Here is an 18,658-nt window from a genome sequence, read left to right on the forward strand (position 1 = left end):
TGAATGAACTTTTTAGATTGTACTGACTTTGCTAGTGTTTTTTATGTAGCCTGTTGTAAAAGTAATCAAATATCTAGGTGAGTTTATATACACCCTGTCAGATCACAGTGTACACCCACGGGTACTCATACCACTAATTGAGAAACACTGTCCTAGCAGGTGTGACTTCTGTGATGAGAAGTTTGGAGGAAGGAGTAAGAATATCTATGGTAAAATTTGCCCCTTGTTATGAGAAAAAGGCAACATAACATTCACCATCTATCATGAGGAAAGAAAATAACTTTGTATTTCAGAAAATGTTACACTATAGTTTATTGAATCTTTCTTTATCTTTTCCTGTCGTGGGAGTAGTGTTCATAACCTTGTTATAAACAGCTCTTTGGTCACTGCTTTACTTTGGTGTTTGTTTGAAAAATGTTGTGTATTTTCAAGCATGATGAAATTATTTCTTAAATACTGGAACGTGTCTTCCTTTCCCTTGAGGTCAGATGCTTAACTTTTTGTAATAGGGTCTGTGGGTCAAATATCCGCCATTGTTATTCGGACAAAATTTCCATTGAAGCCCACGGGTTTTCAGTAAGTCAGGCTATGACTTCAGTGGTAGTTTTGTTCAAGAAATTGACTGACTAAAGGCAGCATGATCTCACCCCATGGAAATTGTACAAAGAGATGTAAGTTTAGTTGCATGTTCAAGAGACTGGATGATATGGGAGAGGGAAAAAGTGATATTTTTGGAGTAATGCAAGGCATGTGGAACTTCTTTGTTTATCTGTTTTGTGTAGGAAACTATGATGGATCATGCACTACGCACAATCTCGTACATTGCTGATATTGGTAACATTGTTGTTTTAATGGCAAGACGTCGGATGCCACGGTCTGCTTCTCAAGACTGTATTGAGACAACACCTGGTGCCCAGGAAGGAAAGAAACAGTACAAAATGATATGTCATGTCTTCGAATCTGAGGATGTAAGTAAACTTATATTATTCTTTTAATACAATATGTCATTCAGGGAACCTCAGAAATCTAATGGTATCTATTACATGAACGTATTTTTGTTGCCAAGAATTACTGTTCTATTTTGCTGATCCTTGCAAAGATTTGAAGGTTAATTTTTATAATAGTTATTACTGTTCTATCTCAATGTGTTCTCACCTGTTTTTATTTTTTTTTTGTTAATTCTGTACCTCCAAATCTCTCATTTCCTTCCTCAACTGCCAGAAGCTTCCACTTTTGTCCACTATCCCAGAATCATTTGTGCTTCCCAGAATCATTTGTGCTTTTTCAGCCTGCCCTCCCACTTTGGTATTCCAATATATAATCACCGGGGTGCATTTCAAAAGTTCGTTTTACCATATGTGGCCAAAGTAGATATTTACATTCACTGAGTACAGAACCTCGAGTCAAATTCTTTGGTTCAGCTGAGATGTCTATTCTTTCTTGATCCTGCGGCTAGCCAGGGATATGTCTGGTCTTTGTTTTTAAGTCAGAGCAGCTCTGGCTTATGGCGAGTCACTAACTATTTCAGAAGTCAGAAATTGTCCACATATAAGGGTGCTACTTGCTATCTCCCTACTGAGGAGGAGAAATCCTTACGGGTGTTATCAGCTTATTTCAGATATCCACAAAGTACTCTCAGCAGACCTGGATATCAGGCCCCTTATATTTAAAAACATCAAAGTGCGTTCATTCATATGCCCTGCATTGAAAATGTTATAAAGTGCACCATCTGCTAATGCTGTACAGAGCTACAGCTGCTGACACTGGAGAAGTTTTCTTAGTAACTGGAAGGGCCAAACCAAGCCATTTAAAATAAAAGCTCAGATTATGCAGAAAATACAGTGACCCCCTCACTCATGGACCACACCACTCCAGGGGAGGGGAACAGAGAGGAACTCCCTGGAAGTGGTGCAGTGTCTCTGCAGGAAGAGGTGGGCAGACAGAAGGCTGAGTAAGGAAATGGGCGTGGTAGAGGTGGGGAGGAGGTGGGGCAGGAGCACATGGCTAGTGCCTCCACTGAAACCTATGTACCAGTCACAATTAATTATGATGCTTAAGCTCTGTAATAGTGTGGAATCGTGATCATTGGAGGGTTTTACTGGTTGCCAACTTTACCAACTGGACACCATTTTGTGGCAGTGGCATCCGGTCCCTCCATTCACAAAGGCTGGCAATCCTGTTTAAGAGAAAGCTGCTCAAACACCATCAGGGAAGGTGTAAGTTTAATGGAGCATGTCACATTGCAGGGGGTTGGGCTTGATGACTTGTCCAGGTCTCTTTCAGCTCTACATGGTTACAGGAATGCTCTGTATTTTACTTAAAAGGAAAGGGTATGGCCACATCACCATTCTGGCCCTAATTTGCACTCATGTTAGAAAAGCCAAGGAATCAATGGGGCGAGAGAGAGTCTCACCTGTCCAGGTGTGGAGTTAGTAAAAGTTAAAAGCAGGAAAAGTATTAATTTTTGTTTCTAATTTATATGTGGAAGTACTAGTGCCAGTAATAGGAAGACGTGCTCAGTTAATTCCCAGTTTAATGGGCATTTTTAAAATCTGTTTTTCAACATATTATTTTTAAAATAAAGCTGGTACGTTGTCTGGCACACTTTTAGCTCGAGAGTGCCTATTTTGTGAGGCAGAAAATCTACTTCAGTAATGATTTTAACCCAGTTTAATGTTTGAATTGTGAGGCAGCGTTGCCTAATGGATAGGGGCACAGGAGCTCTAGGGGTGTGTTACTAGCTCTGCCACTGCCTGCTGGGTGACCTTTACAAAGTGGCCTTGCCTCCCTGTGCCTCCACTTCCCTATCTGTAAAATAGGGATAATGACACTTGCCTCCTTTGTAAACCACTTTGAGATGTAATGTTGTAAAGCGCTAAATGAAAATGAGGTATTATTAAAAAGAATAATTGGTTCTAAGCCTGAATCTGACTGAAGTCTCTTTCTATACTGTTGGTGGACTTAAGAAGCAGAGGGGAGAGAAATGGACTGAATACCCAGAAATTGATGCCAGTGGAGACAGAAAACACAATTAAGCAGTGGGAAGGAGAGAGAGAAGACAAACCATGATAAGATGGTTATAAAAATATGTATTATTTCATTATTAACATTCACATGTCTTGGGCGTATTGATTTGTATTGTTGTTTATAGTGTGACCCATTTTTATTGTAAAGCACAAATTACACAAGAATGTCACCTATGTTTAACACTCGTCCGATTTTGGGAATAAAGAGTTATAGATATGAGAAAACAGTGCGTGTATCCCTGGCTGTATTTAGGTTGTGCTGATTCTCTGAGAAAGAGCACTGCATTTTCAGAACAAAAACAGCTCAGCACTCAGGCACTGCTTCCTTATACATGATATATGTGATTCATTAGAGGATCACTAGTATTTTGAGGGGTTTTATGCAAGTACCAAGATATGAGCAACTATTTCCTGTGATGGAAGAATAGGGATCCTGGAACCATGTTGACCTATCACATCTAACTTGGCATTCTCTTGTGATCTGCAGTGTATCCATAGGAGAAATAAAAATTTCAGTTCAGGAAACAGATCTTGCATATAAATGCCTCCTACTTTTTTCTACCTCTGTCCTGCACAGCTGCAGTGACATCTAGTGGAACTAAAAAGCAATTTGCTACCAAGTTCTGTTTCCTTCTCAATTAATTGTAACATTTGTACAGTACCTTGAGTGTGTGAACTGGTAAGTAGTAGTATTATTAATTGCCATCTGTCTTTTAATTTCTAACATGTCTGTTAACCTAGGCTTCCAGACATTAGTTAGTGCAATTCAGCTCTCTTACCATTAACTTCAGTGGGTAGTCATCTCATACTGCAGAGACTGCCTAATCAGAGGGGCTTTCCAGAAGCACACCAGAGACTTAGAGAATGAACAGTTGGAGTCCAGCACAGTTTCCCAAATGTGCTAGGATATGCCCAGTGGTTGTTTGGCCAGCATGCACCATGATCATTGTCACAAAATCATACAGTGCAAGGAGGCACAGTTATTAAACATTGTTGATGCTGGCAGACAATGCAGGCACTGCTCTGGGTTAAATAAGGCAATCAGCAAGTGGGTGGGGGAAGAGAGAACAGGGTTTGCTGAGCAATGGAATAGGTACAATGACCGCAAAGTGAGAGAAGATGGATTTGCACATGCAGTGGTATAATATCCAGAAGGATTGAAGACAGATCAGCCCAAGCTAACAGATCCATGTTTGGTCTGATGCGAGGGCAGACCTTGTAATAACAAACAGGGGAACCTGCAATCACGGACCCTCCTCTCTACCACACAGGGACTGCAGTTGTGGTCAGAACATACTGAGTGTACAGACCATGTGACAATCTGTCTCTTAACAATACAGTTGACTATTCCTTGTATGAAGAAGTACTTCCTTTTGGCTTAAACCTGCTGCCCATGATTTTTTGTGGGGTGTCCCCTAGTTCTTGTGTTATTTGAAGGAGTAAATAAAACTTGCTTATTCTTCTCCACACCAGTCATGATTTTATAGATCTCCATCACAGTCTCTCGTCATCTCTTTTCCAAACTGAAAAGTCCCAGTCTTCTTAATCTGTCCTCATAGGGGAAGCTGTTCCATACTTTTAATCATTTTTGTTGCCCTTCTCTGTGCCTTTTCCAATTATAAGATACTTTTTAAAGATGGGATGACGGAAGAGTCAAGAGGTCAAGAGTTTGCGATATTGAGTGTCAGAGAGAGAGATTTATATTCATGTTGCCTTCTGTATCATTTTGGGTGAATCTCAAAGAGCAAGTTAACTCTGTTCATAGCTACTGAATTTTGTTCCTCCTTTTCAGCTGCATCTTATTTTATTTTACAGGCACAGCTGATAGCTCAATCAATTGGTCAGGCTTTCAGTGTGGCCTACCAGGAGTTTCTGAGAGCCAACGGAATTAATCCAGAGGATCTCAGTCAAAAAGAATATAGTGACATAATCAATACCCAGGAGATGTATAATGATGATCTGATACACTTTTCCAATTCAGAGAACTGCAAGGAGGTAAATTCTTTTTAATTTTTTATTTCATATTATTAAGGAGATACAGTTTTATTATTTTTAATATTGATGTACACACTCAGCTCTCAATTGGCATTTTAAGACTGCATTGCATGGGAAATAAATTGTTTTATTAGTATTCAGCCTTAGGAGATTTTGATTTTTCCTACCCACTTTAGTTTCAAGGCTGTTCTCACATCATCATCATCATCATCATCACATTTACATGCTATATAAATGGGAAACCATGATGCCTTTACACCATTCTTAGGCTGTTATAATGAAGCTTTGGTATAGTTAGAGAGTTGTAATCAGGTTTTAATAGCCTTGAAAATTTACTTTCTAATAGCTTTTATACCTGCAGTTGGCACTAAACATCTGTAAATGAGCTGACATATCTCATCTCAGAAAAACATCTTTGTTGTATCTTTTGCATTAAGACACTATCTTCAAGCCAATTCTAGAATAAAATCATGTCTGTTTAGTGTAAATTTTGGAGGGGTATATTTTGGAGTGGCTGCTTCCAAAATATTACCTGCACAGCTCTGGGAGGAGCAGCATTGGTATGACCCAGAAGTAATAGTTTTTAATCAAGTTAGCCAAAATCATGGGGCAGCATCCAAACACAGACAATATGACCTTAAAGGCCAGATTTTTCTTGAGTCTTGTGGGCTGTGACAGCAATGGGTGGAACTTCATGCTGTTGGTCATCTCACTGCTTCCTGTGCAGGGGCATGAACCACTGCAATCTGTGTGCTTGGAGAAAGCAGAAGCTACCCTGGGGCCCAGCTCCTCTCCTGCTCCCACAATCCAATCACCTTCAGGAGCAACTGGGACCACTGGAAAAGAGTAGATGCAGTATGCACATAGAGAAGTTGCTAGGGAAGGGATTTAGTCTCCTGAAGAGATTGCAGGACTCTTCCTGGGTTTAGAGGGCTTTTGTCAATCACCAGTACAGGTCAGAGGTTAAGTACAATAGACTGGCACTAATATAACATTGTTTAAAGTCCATGGCAGAAGGGTTCTGTGGGGGTTCTGGCAGTGCATGGGACAAACATGGCTGGTATTACACTTGGAAATCCCATTCATCTTAAACCCCACATTTTCCTCACTGACCAATGTAAAGTGGGCTTCTGTTCAGAACTCCACAGTAAAATAAAAATAGCCCATTTTAAGTTGCATCTTCTCCCCCTAGTATCTCACAAGTTGTATCACTACCAATAACATAGGTTCAGTACAGCTGTAGCATTGAGCAGGCTGGTTTCCGTGCCACCCCCCTCCACCACCCCCTGTTCACCCCCAATAATAACAGCAAAATTACCCTCTGAAACCTGATTACAGAATCTTCATTGCTGGGAATATACACAGTGGAGAGAATGTCCCTTAAGTCAATACCAGGCTCAACATGGTGTGTCGGCATAATGACTTACCATGATGACAATGACATGCATTTCCTATTTTACCTTTCCTCCAGCAAGGTCTCTAAGCACCTCAGAAGCAGAATGAGGCACATAAAACCACGTCCTGTTCCCATTAAAATAATAGTAAGTTCTCCTGAGTTTCACTGTGACATATGGCCTATGTTCTAATGGCCTGAGTGCAGAAAGCACACCTTCTGTGTTTTAAATCGGTTGCATTTTGTGACCTGGGGCAAAACACTTAATCTTTCTGTCATAGTTTCCTCACCGGTGAAATAATAGGAATGGTGACACTTCCCTGCCTCGCAGGTGTATTTTGAGGATTAAATTAATTGAGGTTTAAAAGTGCTACATGCAAACTAAATGTTATATCCATGTTATTTCACTAGCGCTGCATCTACACGAGAAACTTACTTCAAAGTAAGCAGCGACTTCGAAGTAGCCTGCAGAGCATGTACACGCACTTTTCCGTGCTTCAAAGTTAACTTCAAAGTAAGGGAGGTTGACTTCGAAGTCACTGCTCCGTTCCCCAGAATGGAGTAGTGGCTTACTTCAAAACTTGACTTCGAAGTTAAGTGTGTGTAGACGCTCTGCACTCCTTACTTTGAAGTAAGAGGTCTGCCAAGGAGGCAGCTCCCCCAGAGGATGGAGACAGTCTGGCCAGCCCAGGCAGGGTTCTATGGGCCCTGCCGGCCACCTTGAAGGAAACAGCTCCCTGGCAACCCCAGGCAGGAAGCCGTGACTGTGCCACGAGCAGGGGCAGCATGCGCTCGCCCTCAGAAAGTGGTGGTGGTGGGGGGAGCATGAGGGATGGGAGAGTGAGGGGGGCTGTGGTGCAGGGTGTGGCTGGGAGGGTCAGGGCAGGCCCTGGGCAAAGGCCTGGCACAAGGTGTCTTGGACCCTGACCTCATTCCTTTGTGCCTGGATAAAGGGCTCCCACCAGCTCTCCGCAAGGTTGTGAAGGGCACAGCAGGTAGCGATGACCACAGGGACGTCTGGGAGGCTGATATCCAGCCTGGTGGGGAGGCTGCATAACCTCCCCTTCAGCCTCTCAAATGCCTGCTCAACTGTGCCCCTGGCATGGGTGAGGCGACAGTTGAAGGTGTCCTGGGGTGGCGTGGTGCATCCGGTACAGGGTTGCATGAGCCACAGGTGCAGCGGGTGTGTGGCATCAGCCACGATGCGCAGGACATCGTGATGTGCCCGAGCGGGAGCTCCCACGGGGGACATATGTGCCCTCCTGCATCCAGCGTTTCAGCCACAAATTCTGGAACACCCGGGCATCATGGGCCCTGCCTGGACACCCCATGCACATGTCCAGGAAGCGGCCCCTTGTGTCCTCCAGGGCCTGGAGTACTACCGAGTGGTACCCCTTCCTGTTAATATGGGCTGCCCCACTTTGGTCCAGAGTCTGGGTCACCGTGTGTGTCATTTCCAGAGCTCCGAAACAACTGGAGAAGCCCATGTCTGTGAACCCAGAAAGGGTGGCATCCAGGTCCCCCAGGGTCACAACTCAGGGCAGGAGCTCTCTGTTGATGGCTCCAACGACCTGTGGGGGGCGAGGCAGGAAGACATAGGCATGAATGCCTGCCGTCTTCCCACCAGAGGCCCCCTGCCCAGTAGCCACCTTCCCAGAATGGGTCTGTGGTGGGGGCTGGATTTACCTCAGTCATCACCGCTCCGATGGTGGCCTGGGTGACTCCAAATTGGTGGTCGCGCTGGAGAGCCCTGGCTGCATCTGGGTGACCCAGTGCTGGAGTTCTGGGGCGAGCCAGAGGCAGAGATCTTTGAATGTCTGGTAGGTTATCCAAAAGTTCCTCAGCCACCGCTCATCATCCCTGTCCTCCAGCACCAGCCAGTCCCACTGCTCAGTGCTGGTGGTGAAGGCCCACCAGCACCAGATCTGGGAAGCACTGGGGAAGGGCAGCAGTGCCATGCTTCAGGCTGTGTCCCATGCTGGCGACCCGGCCACACCTCTGGAAAAGAAGGGCAATCAGCATGGCCAGCAGGCTGGCAAGGGTGGAGAGAACCTCGTCCTCAGAGAGAGTGAGAACAGGCATGGCGTGCGGCTCTTCTCCCCAGCATGTGCTCTGCTGCTGTCCGCAGCCTGGCAGTCCTGAGCACGTGCAGGGTGGGGGTGTTGGGAGGGGCCCTTTAAGAGGTCGGCTGGCTGTGAGCCCGGAAGGGCGTGTCAGCCCTGCGACCCCCTGCCTGCATCATTTCCTGGCCCCTTACTTCGAAGTAGGGGCTATTTGTGTGCAGACATTTAACTTCGAAGTAGGGGGGAGCCTACTTCGAAGTAAGGGAGGTGCATTTTCTATGTAGATGCCCTACTTCGAAGTTGCTTACTGCAAAGTATAACTTTGAAGTTATTTTGTAGTGCAGGCACAGCCTAGGGGTTTTGCTTCCACAAGGGATGTTCAGTCAGTTTAGCGTGCTTCATGGTGACTGGAAGTGTAGGTGAAAATTCATTATCTGAATGAAAACCAGTCCAGGTATAAATAAATGGTAATTCACAGAATTACAGATAGAAAAACGTGTGTGTGCGCGTGCGTGTGTGTGTGCATGCGTGCGTGCGTGTGTACGCGCGCGCGAGAGAGAGAGAGAGATTTGGTTTGGACTTGACAACATGCTGTTTAGGTACATATTTCAAATTGGTCACACAAAGGAGAACAAATTTAATCAGAAAAACTTATGTTCTTGTAAGTAGGATTCATTGTGTACAAATCTGTGTAACGTCCAGGGGTCAATTTTATAGTAACTACTCTGAGCTTAAGCATGCTTCCAAGTAAATAACAGTGACTACCCCTCCTGCTGCCCAATACTCCTTGGTGTCCTGTTCTTCTCATTGAACATGTGCATAAGTAGTGATGGATTGTCTGAAGCTGGTGCGCTCTAGTTACATTTCAGTCAATCCAGGCATGAGCTTTACTGAACCCAGTGACCCTTCCTAGTTTTTACACGCAAGAAATCCCTTTCCCCATAAGTCTGGACACATCAAAGGTCCATCTGTCCCAGGATCCTGTCTTCCAGCATTGCCAATGCGAAGTGCCCCTAAGGGAATGAGAAGAACAAGCGATCCATCCCCTATCACCCATTCCCAGCTTCTGGCAAACAGAGAGTAGGGACAATATCTCTGTCCATCCTGGTTTATGGCCATTGATGGACCTTATCCCCCATGAACTGTTCTCGTTCTTCTTTTAACCCTATTATAGTCTTGGCTTCCATGACATCCTCTGGCAAAGAATTCCACAGGTTGACTATTCATTGTGTAAAGAATTACTTCATTTTGTTTGTTTTAAAACTGTCCTCCTCATCACCACCCGCCCTCCAGAGTTCCCAAGGCCGGGGCTGCTGGCAGGGCTCCTGCACTCCAGTTGGCTCCCAGTTGCGGGGCTGGTGGGGTTCCCCACCACCCGGACAGGGCTCCTGCAGCTGGGGCTACTGAGGTGCTCAGACAGTGTTCTGGCCTGTACTGGCACAAAAAAAGAATGAGTAAATAATACTTCCTTATTTACTTTCTCCCCATCAGTCATGATTATAGACCTCATATTCCTCTATCATATTCCTTCCCCTTTTCCAAGCCAAAGAGTCCCAGTCTTATTACTGTCTCCTCATATGGAAGCTGTGCCATAACCCTAACCATTTTGTTGCCCTTTTCTGAAATATTTCCAATTCCAATATATCTGTTTGGAGATGAAGTGACCACATCCACACACAGCATTTGAGAGGTGGGCATACCGTGGATTTATACAGAGGCAATATGATATTTTCTGTCTTCCCTCTTTCCTAATGATTCCTAGCATGCTGTTAGCTTTTTTCATGGCTGCTGCACATTGAGTGGCTGTTTTCAGAGAGCTATCCACAATAATGTCAAAATCTCTCCCTTGGAGAGGGCATCATTTTGTATGCATAGATGGGATTATGTTTGCCACTGTGCATTACTCTGCATTTAATTTCATCTGCCATTTTGTTATCCAGTCATCTGGTTTTGTGTTCTATATATTTAATTAGGCACATTATATATATAGGCTATGTCTACACTACAGAGATCTTTTGAAAGAAGTTCTCTTGGCAGAGATCCACAGACAAAAATGGATCAAAAGAGCGATCTGCTCTTTCGAAAGAGAGCGTCCACACAGTCCCCGCAATTTTGAAAGAATGGGCCAGGGATAGAAAATGAAGACTTTTCTTTCGAAAGAAGGGTCCTGCGGAGCATCTACACGCGTTTTCTTTCAAAAGAGGGTGCTCTTCCTGAAATGGGAAAGGACGAGCGATTTCGAAAGGAGCACCACATTCTTTTGATGTACTTTTGAAAGAACGCCTTTTGTGTTGATGTTTATTGGGATCTTTTGAACGAGACCCCTTCCTTCGAAAAATCTTTCGAAAGAACTTGCTAGTGTAGATGCAGCCAGATTGTATTTCATTGTTTCCGTAAGCACATTATGCATATAGTGTATACCACTGTTTCCCCTGTAGAACAATCAGTAGGTTTTCCCTTGTTATAAATACCTGAATGAATTTAGCCAGAGAACAGAAGATCCTCTGTAAAACTATTTCAAAGGAATAAAAAAAGATCAGGGCATCGTATTTAACTAGTGATAGAAACTTGAATATGTGACACATATTCACTTAGAATTTAACTGACAGTGTTTTTTAAATGAATTGTCATGGTTAGTAGGAAAGTGATTTAGTTTTCTTTGTGAAGGGTTCATCTTAGTTACTTAACCACTGAAAAAGTAGTGTTTGAAACTCAGAGGACATGTAATGAAAACAAAACCATGATTTGTGTGTATTTTTATTGCAGCTTCAGCTAGAAAAGCAGAAGGGAGAAATTCTTGGGGTGGTGATTGTGGAATCAGGATGGGGGTCCATCCTGCCCACAGTTATCCTGGCTAACATGATGAATGGAGGCCCTGCTGCTCGTTCAGGGAAACTAAGCATTGGCGACCAGATTATGTCTATTAATGGGACCAGTTTAGTTGGTCTTCCTCTTGCAACATGCCAAGGGATTATAAAGGTACCTGATATTTACGTTTTTATACATGCATGTTTGTAGAGTTTGAACCTGCGAAGCCAAGGTTTGCGTCTTTGTACAGTGCCCTGCAAAATTCTGACACGTCTGTAATAACAATAATTCATATCTTACTGGAGCAAGATAAACTCAGATGTTCTAGGCCTTTCCTTTAAACGCATTTTAGAAGGGACAAGTGAAGAAAAGGTTATGTGAGGAAGCATGGCTGCAAGAGTGTTTCACAGAAACTAAATAGGGCCAGACCATACCACACAGATCTCTTAGGATGAACAACATGTGGATTTCTCTACTTAACTAGTGTGAGGGAAACTGAGCTGCATCCACAGCACGATCTTTCCTATGAACTATCGAGAAGCCTTTCTTTGGGAGACGAGGTCCACACATCAAGAAGGGGTGGTGGATTAGAGAGAGGATTTGGCAGGATGGGGAGTTGATCAAATGGACACACACTGTCTTCACAGTTAGTGTAAAAGTTCCTCAGAGGAGATACAATCCCAGGTTGTATTATTTATGCCCACTAACACTAGCACAGATTCATGTTCACCAGGGTTAGCAGCAACTGCCAGCTATTGGTGACAACTTGCATTGTCTGATCAGAGCAAGGATTAGGTGCTTAAAACTCTCAGAGACCTTAAGGAGCCATCATGATCATATGGTCTGATCTCCTTCTCCTGCAGGCCACAGAACCTCACCCACCCACAACTATAATTTACCCAGAGTCTCTTGCTGAATTACTGACATCTTCAAATCTTCACTTTTAAGAACAAAACTTGATTTAAGAGAATCCACCATTTACTCTACTTCAAACCAGCAAATGACCCAGTGCTGTGTCCCAGTGCTGCAGAGGCAAAAGTCCCCAGCCTGTGAATCTGACCGGAGGGGGAAATTCCTTCCTGACTGTAAATTATGGCTGTTTGTTTGTGCAGGACCCACAAACCATGCCCCTAGAAAAGCAATTCTCCATAGTAACTCTGTGCCCTCCCTATCAAGCATTTCATCTCTGGATGTTGGAAATGTTTGTTAACTAGCAGTTGTGTTTAGGCCATATGCCACAGTAGCCAATCTCGTCATACTGTTCACTCCATAAACCTACCAAGATCAGTTTTGAAAAAAGTTAAGGTTTTTCTGGCTCTCACTGTTCCCCCGAGAATTCTAGATTTTCACTTCTCTGATGGATAGAAACCTTCATCTAATTTGAAGCACAGATTTACTGATGTCCATTTGTTCTTGTGCCAGCTCTGAACTTAAAGGGTAGGTCTGCACGAAATAAGCCATCATGCGTCCAATGGTTGTTTTGAAATAGATTTTGTTGTGTGTAGACACTGTATTTCGAAATAGCTGAGGGCTGTTTCGAAATGCATTTTGTGTGTAGCCCTTGTCAAAGGCTTTTTGAAAATCCGAGTACACTCTACCCACTGCCTCACGCTTGCTTGCTGACACCCTCAGAGAATGCTAGCTGATTGGTGAGGCATGATTTCCCTGTACAAAGCCCATGTAATCTCTACCGCCAACTTATTATGTTAATCTATGGCCATGTCTACACTTGCCCCCTTCTTCGAAGGGGGCATGCTAATCAGGCTGATGGGAGATTACTAATGAAGTGCTAGCAACGAAGGGTCCTGTGGCACCTTATAGCCTAACAGAAAAGTTTTGAGCATGAGCTTTCGTGAGCACAGACTCACTTCATCAGATGCTGGTCATGGAAATCTGCAGGGCCAGGTATAAATAAGCCAGAGCAAGGCTGGGGATGACAAGGTTAGCTCAGTCAGCAAGGGTGAGGCTTACTACCAGCAGTTGATCTGGAGGTGTAAACACCAAGGGAGGGGAAGCTGCTGTTGTATTTAGCCAGCCATTCAGTCTTTGTTTGAGCCTGAGCTGAGGGTGTCAAATTTGCAGGTGAATTGTAGCTCAGCAATTTCTCTTTGGAGTCTGGTTCTGAAATTTTTTTGCTGTAGGATAGCTACTTTTAAGTCTGCTACTGTGTGGCCCGGGCAATTGAAGTGCTCTCCTACGGGTTTTTGTATACTGCCATTTCTGATATCTGATTTGTGTGCGTTTATTCTTTTACGTAGAGACTGTCCAGTTTGTCTGATGTATATAGCAGAGGGGCATTGCTGGCACATGATGGCATAAATTATATTGGTAGATGTGCAGCTGAATGAACCCACGATGGTGTGGCTGATCTGGTTAGGTCCTGTAATGGTGTTGCTGGTGTAGATATGTGGGCAGAGCTGGCAAAGAGGTTTGTTGTATGGATGGGTCCCTGAGTTAGAGTGACTGTGGTGCGGTGTATAGTTGCTGGTTAGGATTTGCTTCAGGTTGGCAGGTTGTCTGTGGGCGAGGACTGGTCTGCCTCCCAAGGCCTGTGAAAGTGGGGGATCATTGTCCAGGATGGGTTGTAAATCCCTGATGATGCGCTGTAGAGGTTTTAGCTGAGGACTGTAGGTGATGGCTAGTGGTGTTCTGTTGGTTTCTCTCTTGGGCTTGTCCTGTAGTAAGAGGCTTTGTGGCACACGTCTGGCTCTGCTGATCTGTTTTTTCACTTGCTCAGGTGGGTATTGCAGTTTCAAGAATGCAGCACTTCATTAGGTAAATTCTCGCCTGTGGCAATGAAGTAGTTTGAAGTTACCCTGGGGGAGAATTTGCCTAATAAATTGATGCATATGCGTCACAGCACTTCATTAGTAATCTCCCATCAGCCTACTTACCATGCCCCCTCGAAGTTTGGGGGGAAGTGTAGACATAGCCTATGTGTCTGGTAGTCTTATAGTTTCAACAAGTTTGAGTGGTATTGAAGTTAAGCTGACTGGCCTGTTATTGTCAGGATAGCATCTGCAGTATTAAAAAAAGAAAAACAAAACAAAAAACCCCAAACCTGGTATATAATCCCATTGGATTCTGTGTAAGAGAGACTGTATGGATGAAAGTGGCTTTTACTGGGGCTAAATTCCTTCCAAGGCCAGTGTAGACATCCCAGATTGGGCAGCACATTGTTTTCTTGCATCCATAACAAGGCTTTGTTTTAGCACAGATAGGCAGGACTCCCACTACATGAGGCACTATCTTTCCCCTCCCTAGTCTATTCTAAAAGGAAGCCACATCATGGCTACATCTACACTTTGGAAAAACTTCGAAATGGCCATACTAATGGCCAAATTGAAGAATACTAACGAGGCGCTGAAATGAATATTCAGCGCCTCATTAGCATGCTGCCGTCCGTGGCACTGGTTGCTCACGTGCGCGGCTTGTCTACACTGGGGTCCTTTTCGAAAGGACCCTGCGAATGTTGAAATCCCCTTATTCCTATCAGCTCATTAGTATTCTTTGATTTGGCCATGAGCATGGCCATTTTGAAGTTTTCCCTAAGTGTAGGCATGGCCGATATGAATACCATGGAAGTTAAAATTAAATGGGATTTTTACATCCCTAATTAGTTGACCTTTGAGTTAGATCTATACGAGACATTTCTAAGCTCATTCTCACTGATCTCCAGGCCCCAGGCAAGGGCTGTGTTAGCACAGGTCTGTTGGGGCTCTCTTCTTTCTGTGATCAGGAGGGGTCAGGGCGCAACTGCCTCAGCAGTTCGGAGCTGGGCTGCCCCTCCCCGCATTATGCATTAGGTGGGCCCAGCCCCCTCTACGTGCCGTGGTCTGGGAAGCACCTCCCGCCATCCACTTCACCCTTTCCCCACCAGCAACCCCCGCCTCCAGTTTCTAGCTGGGGAGCCTCTTCCCTCTGGATATTGGTGGGGGAGCCTGGTGCACGCCCACGCACCCGTTCACACCTCCCTCTCCTCAGCCAAATTCCAGCCAGACCCTCTGCTCTCTGGGGGCCGTAAGTAGTGGGCTCAGCCATGGGGTGGAGGCTGCAGTAGGGAGCCTGGGTGCCCCCCTTGGTAGGAGGCAGTGGCTGCCAAGCCTCGTGCTCCTGTGTCACTCTGTGCCCTCAGCTGGAGTGCTGTGAAGCAGCTCGAGGGGCTCCTGATGGAGGCTGCCACTCCGAGGCCCCGGGGACCCGCGCTGGATTCCAGTGAAGCCTCTCCGGATGAGGGGCTAATAGAAGATTTAGGTATTGTGAATGAGAAGGCTGTGGAACAGCTAATGAAGGACTGAGTTGTTATTTACCTGATCTTCAGCGATCAAAACTAGCTCACACAGAATCAGATAGTGTTACTGCAGGAAGTGCCGCTGGAGTGGGGAAGGGGGGCGGGGAGCCGATCGCGCTGCACCCCTTACAAAATTTCACGCCCCCCCACGGCATGCGCCCCCCACTTTGCACACCCATGTCTTAGTGGACCTGTCGACGTTTCATCCTTTCAGTGCTGTTTATGAAGGGCTTGGCAATTCTTCGATTGAAGGCGCATGTAAGAAAATTACTATCGTTGGTAAGGGTTTGGGTTTACCTGTAGTTTGGGACGAGTCCCTGACTTCTCAGGATCAAGGAGATACTTTTCATTCAGATTGGCTGGCCCTGTGTTTGTTGCAGCTGTCAGGGGAAGGGGCAGAGGTTTCCAGCTCAGCTATTTTACATACTTCCACTGAGGAGAGCGCCAGTTAGAACCAGTTCAGAAAATGCTAACTTTGGGGTTTTTTTCAGGGTCTTAAGAATCAGACACAGGTGAAACTGAACATTGTCAGCTGTCCTCCTGTTACAACCGTCCTCATAAAACGGCCGGACCTGAAATACCAACTGGGCTTCAGTGTACAGAATGGCATCGTAAGTTTGTATTTTCGTTGTTTATGGCTTTTTTTCTGGTCACATGCTAAAAAACTAGAATATTAACCCCTCCCCCAATAAATTGTGTGGAGGTTTTTGGTGTACTTTGAACGTTTTAAGCTTCCTGGTTTATAAAGTAGTCTTGCAAAGCAGTGTATGCCGTGGCAGAATATTACATCAATGCGTTGTGGAGATAAGTGGCTGGGTATGTGTAATGTCGTTTCTTGTAGGATGTAGCCAAACTCAAGTAAAGGTTGGATTTTTAGGAGGTCCTAGCATCCATCTAGCAGATGGGAGAAAGAGAGAGAAGTAAAGTTGTAGTCGAAGAGTGAATAAGATCATATTTTTCAGGAAGAAGGGTGCTTTTGAAAATGGGGTTTGTTTTTGAAGGAATCCCATCTACACTGCTTGTTTTTTTTCCTGAAAACAGCACTTCCAGAACAGCGAGTGGCTGCCTTTATCCAAATGAGATGTGTGACATATAAATCCGTACCTCATTTGCATTTCCGATTGGCCGCATTTGCATGCCCCTTCTGAAACAGAGGGGCAGTATAGCCACAGCCTAAATGATCCTGAAAGCATTGTCAGGCACTCCAGTTCAAAGATCGGAAACGAAGAGTAGGCATAAGTGGTGAGAACAGAGAGAAGCAAATGGAGGTGTTCCCCAGGGATCTATAATGGGTCCAGAGCTGTTCAACAGTCATAGATGATCTAGAAAAAAGGGCAAACAGTGAGCTGGCAAAATGTGCAGATAACGCAAAATTTATTCAGTGCAATTATGTCCAAAGTAGACTGCAAAAATGAGAGAGCAGGCGACACAATGGAAGATGAAATGCAGTGTTGTTAAATTCAAAATAATACACATGGCAAAATATAATCCCAATATACATACAGAATGATGGGATCTCAATTACCCAATCCCTGTCTGTAAAGAGATATTAGAGTCATTGTGGAGAGCTGTCAGAAAATATCAGCTTCACATCTAGTGGCAATCAGAAAAGCTAATTGAATATTGAATCTCTAGAAACGGATTAGATAATAAGTCAGCAAATATCATATTGCCTCTGTATAAATCCATTGTATGCCCACATATTGAATGCTAGGTGCAGATTTGACCACCCTTTCTCAAAAGAGAAGTATTAGATTTGGAAGGGTACAGAGAGTGGCAGCAGACATTATTAAGAGTGTTAAACATATTCCATATGAGGAGAGATTAAAAAGCCTGGGACTTTCCAGTCTGAAATAGAGATGCTTGGTGGGAGGTGTTGGGTGGGGAATATGAGAACAATTTTAACATCATGAGCAGCATGAAGAAATTGACAAAGGATGTGTAATTTACTCCTTCGAATAACAGAAGAACTGGTAGCCACTCAATGGAAGTAATAGGCAGCAGGTTTAAAACAAACAGAAGGGTGTTTCTTTATTTTGCTAGAGCATGTTGTGAAAGCCAAGACTATAGAAAGGGGTTGAAAAAGAATTCGCTATGTTCAAGGAGAATAGGTCCCTCACTGGCTGTTACCCGGGGGGATGGGGAGGGGGTAGGTGTCCAGCCCCATGTTCTGCATGTTTTTTTTACCTCTGTTTGCCAGAAGTTGGGAATGGGAGATGGGATGAATCAATGATTGCCTGTTGTTTCAATTTCCTCTGAAGCACCTGGCATTGGCTACTGTTGGAAGGCAGGATACTGGGCTAGATGGATCTTTGTTCTGACCCAATATGGCTATTCTGATGTTCTTACATACAACCGAGGTGTACCTGCCCCTGCAGGTACCCACTATACTCCACAGCCCTCCCAGAGCTGAGGTAGAGCCAGGGAGTTCTAAAGGGGGCTCTCTCTCCACAGAGTGAGTAACAAAGTGAGAATATAGATTAAATTTTTAAACGTAACAGCATCCTTTAAGTCAGGGCTGCACAAAGTTGGGGGCAGGATCCTTTGGCTTGAAATTTCATAAGGGGGGGTGCAGCATGATCAGCTGGTGGGTCTCAGGCTCATTCATCTAATTAAAAATGTTGAAATACGTGAATGTTTTTATGTACGTGTTTTCACATTTATACACCGATAAATACAGTTTTTATGTTACACGTGCTGAAAGGGTTTTTTTTCATATGAACCATACCCAAAATTTCCATCAGTGTGGAATACGTTAGACTGGGGGGGCTGCTTATTGCAGGGATGAAAAGTGGGGCTCAGCGTAAAAAGTTTGTTCACCCCTGCCTTAAGTGACTTGCCACAAGATGTCTGAACATATTGGTATTAGAGCTGGGGTGGAGTCTGGTATTTATTAGATACAGGGCTTCTGTCAGCTAACTGCTAAATTATCAGCTAGAAAACTAGAGTTTTCAAGTGCCTAAGCAGCCCTTGAATCATGGTTAAAGTTGCTCCCCCCACTAAAATCTGAAACGGATCCCCCGTCAGCAATATAACTTTACAAGTTGTTTGTTGCATCTGTGATGACTTTTCATGCTCAGGA

General features: G+C 44.4%; 1 protein-coding gene across 1 annotated transcript in view; it reads left to right on the plus strand.

Annotated features, from left to right (window-relative positions):
• APBA2 (amyloid beta precursor protein binding family A member 2) overlaps positions 1 to 18,658 on the plus strand; it is a 220,024-nt gene that overhangs the window by 185,566 nt on the left and 15,800 nt on the right. Inside the window, exons 8-11 of the mRNA XM_075006553.1 lie at positions 783 to 968; positions 4,842 to 5,021; positions 11,244 to 11,456; positions 16,068 to 16,187. Coding sequence (XP_074862654.1) covers positions 783 to 968; positions 4,842 to 5,021; positions 11,244 to 11,456; positions 16,068 to 16,187 — 699 coding nt within the window. The remainder of the gene's footprint in view (positions 1 to 782; positions 969 to 4,841; positions 5,022 to 11,243; positions 11,457 to 16,067; positions 16,188 to 18,658) is intronic.

This window comes from Carettochelys insculpta, chromosome 12, assembly GCF_033958435.1.
Source record: "Carettochelys insculpta isolate YL-2023 chromosome 12, ASM3395843v1, whole genome shotgun sequence".
NCBI lineage: Eukaryota > Metazoa > Chordata > Testudines > Carettochelyidae > Carettochelys > Carettochelys insculpta.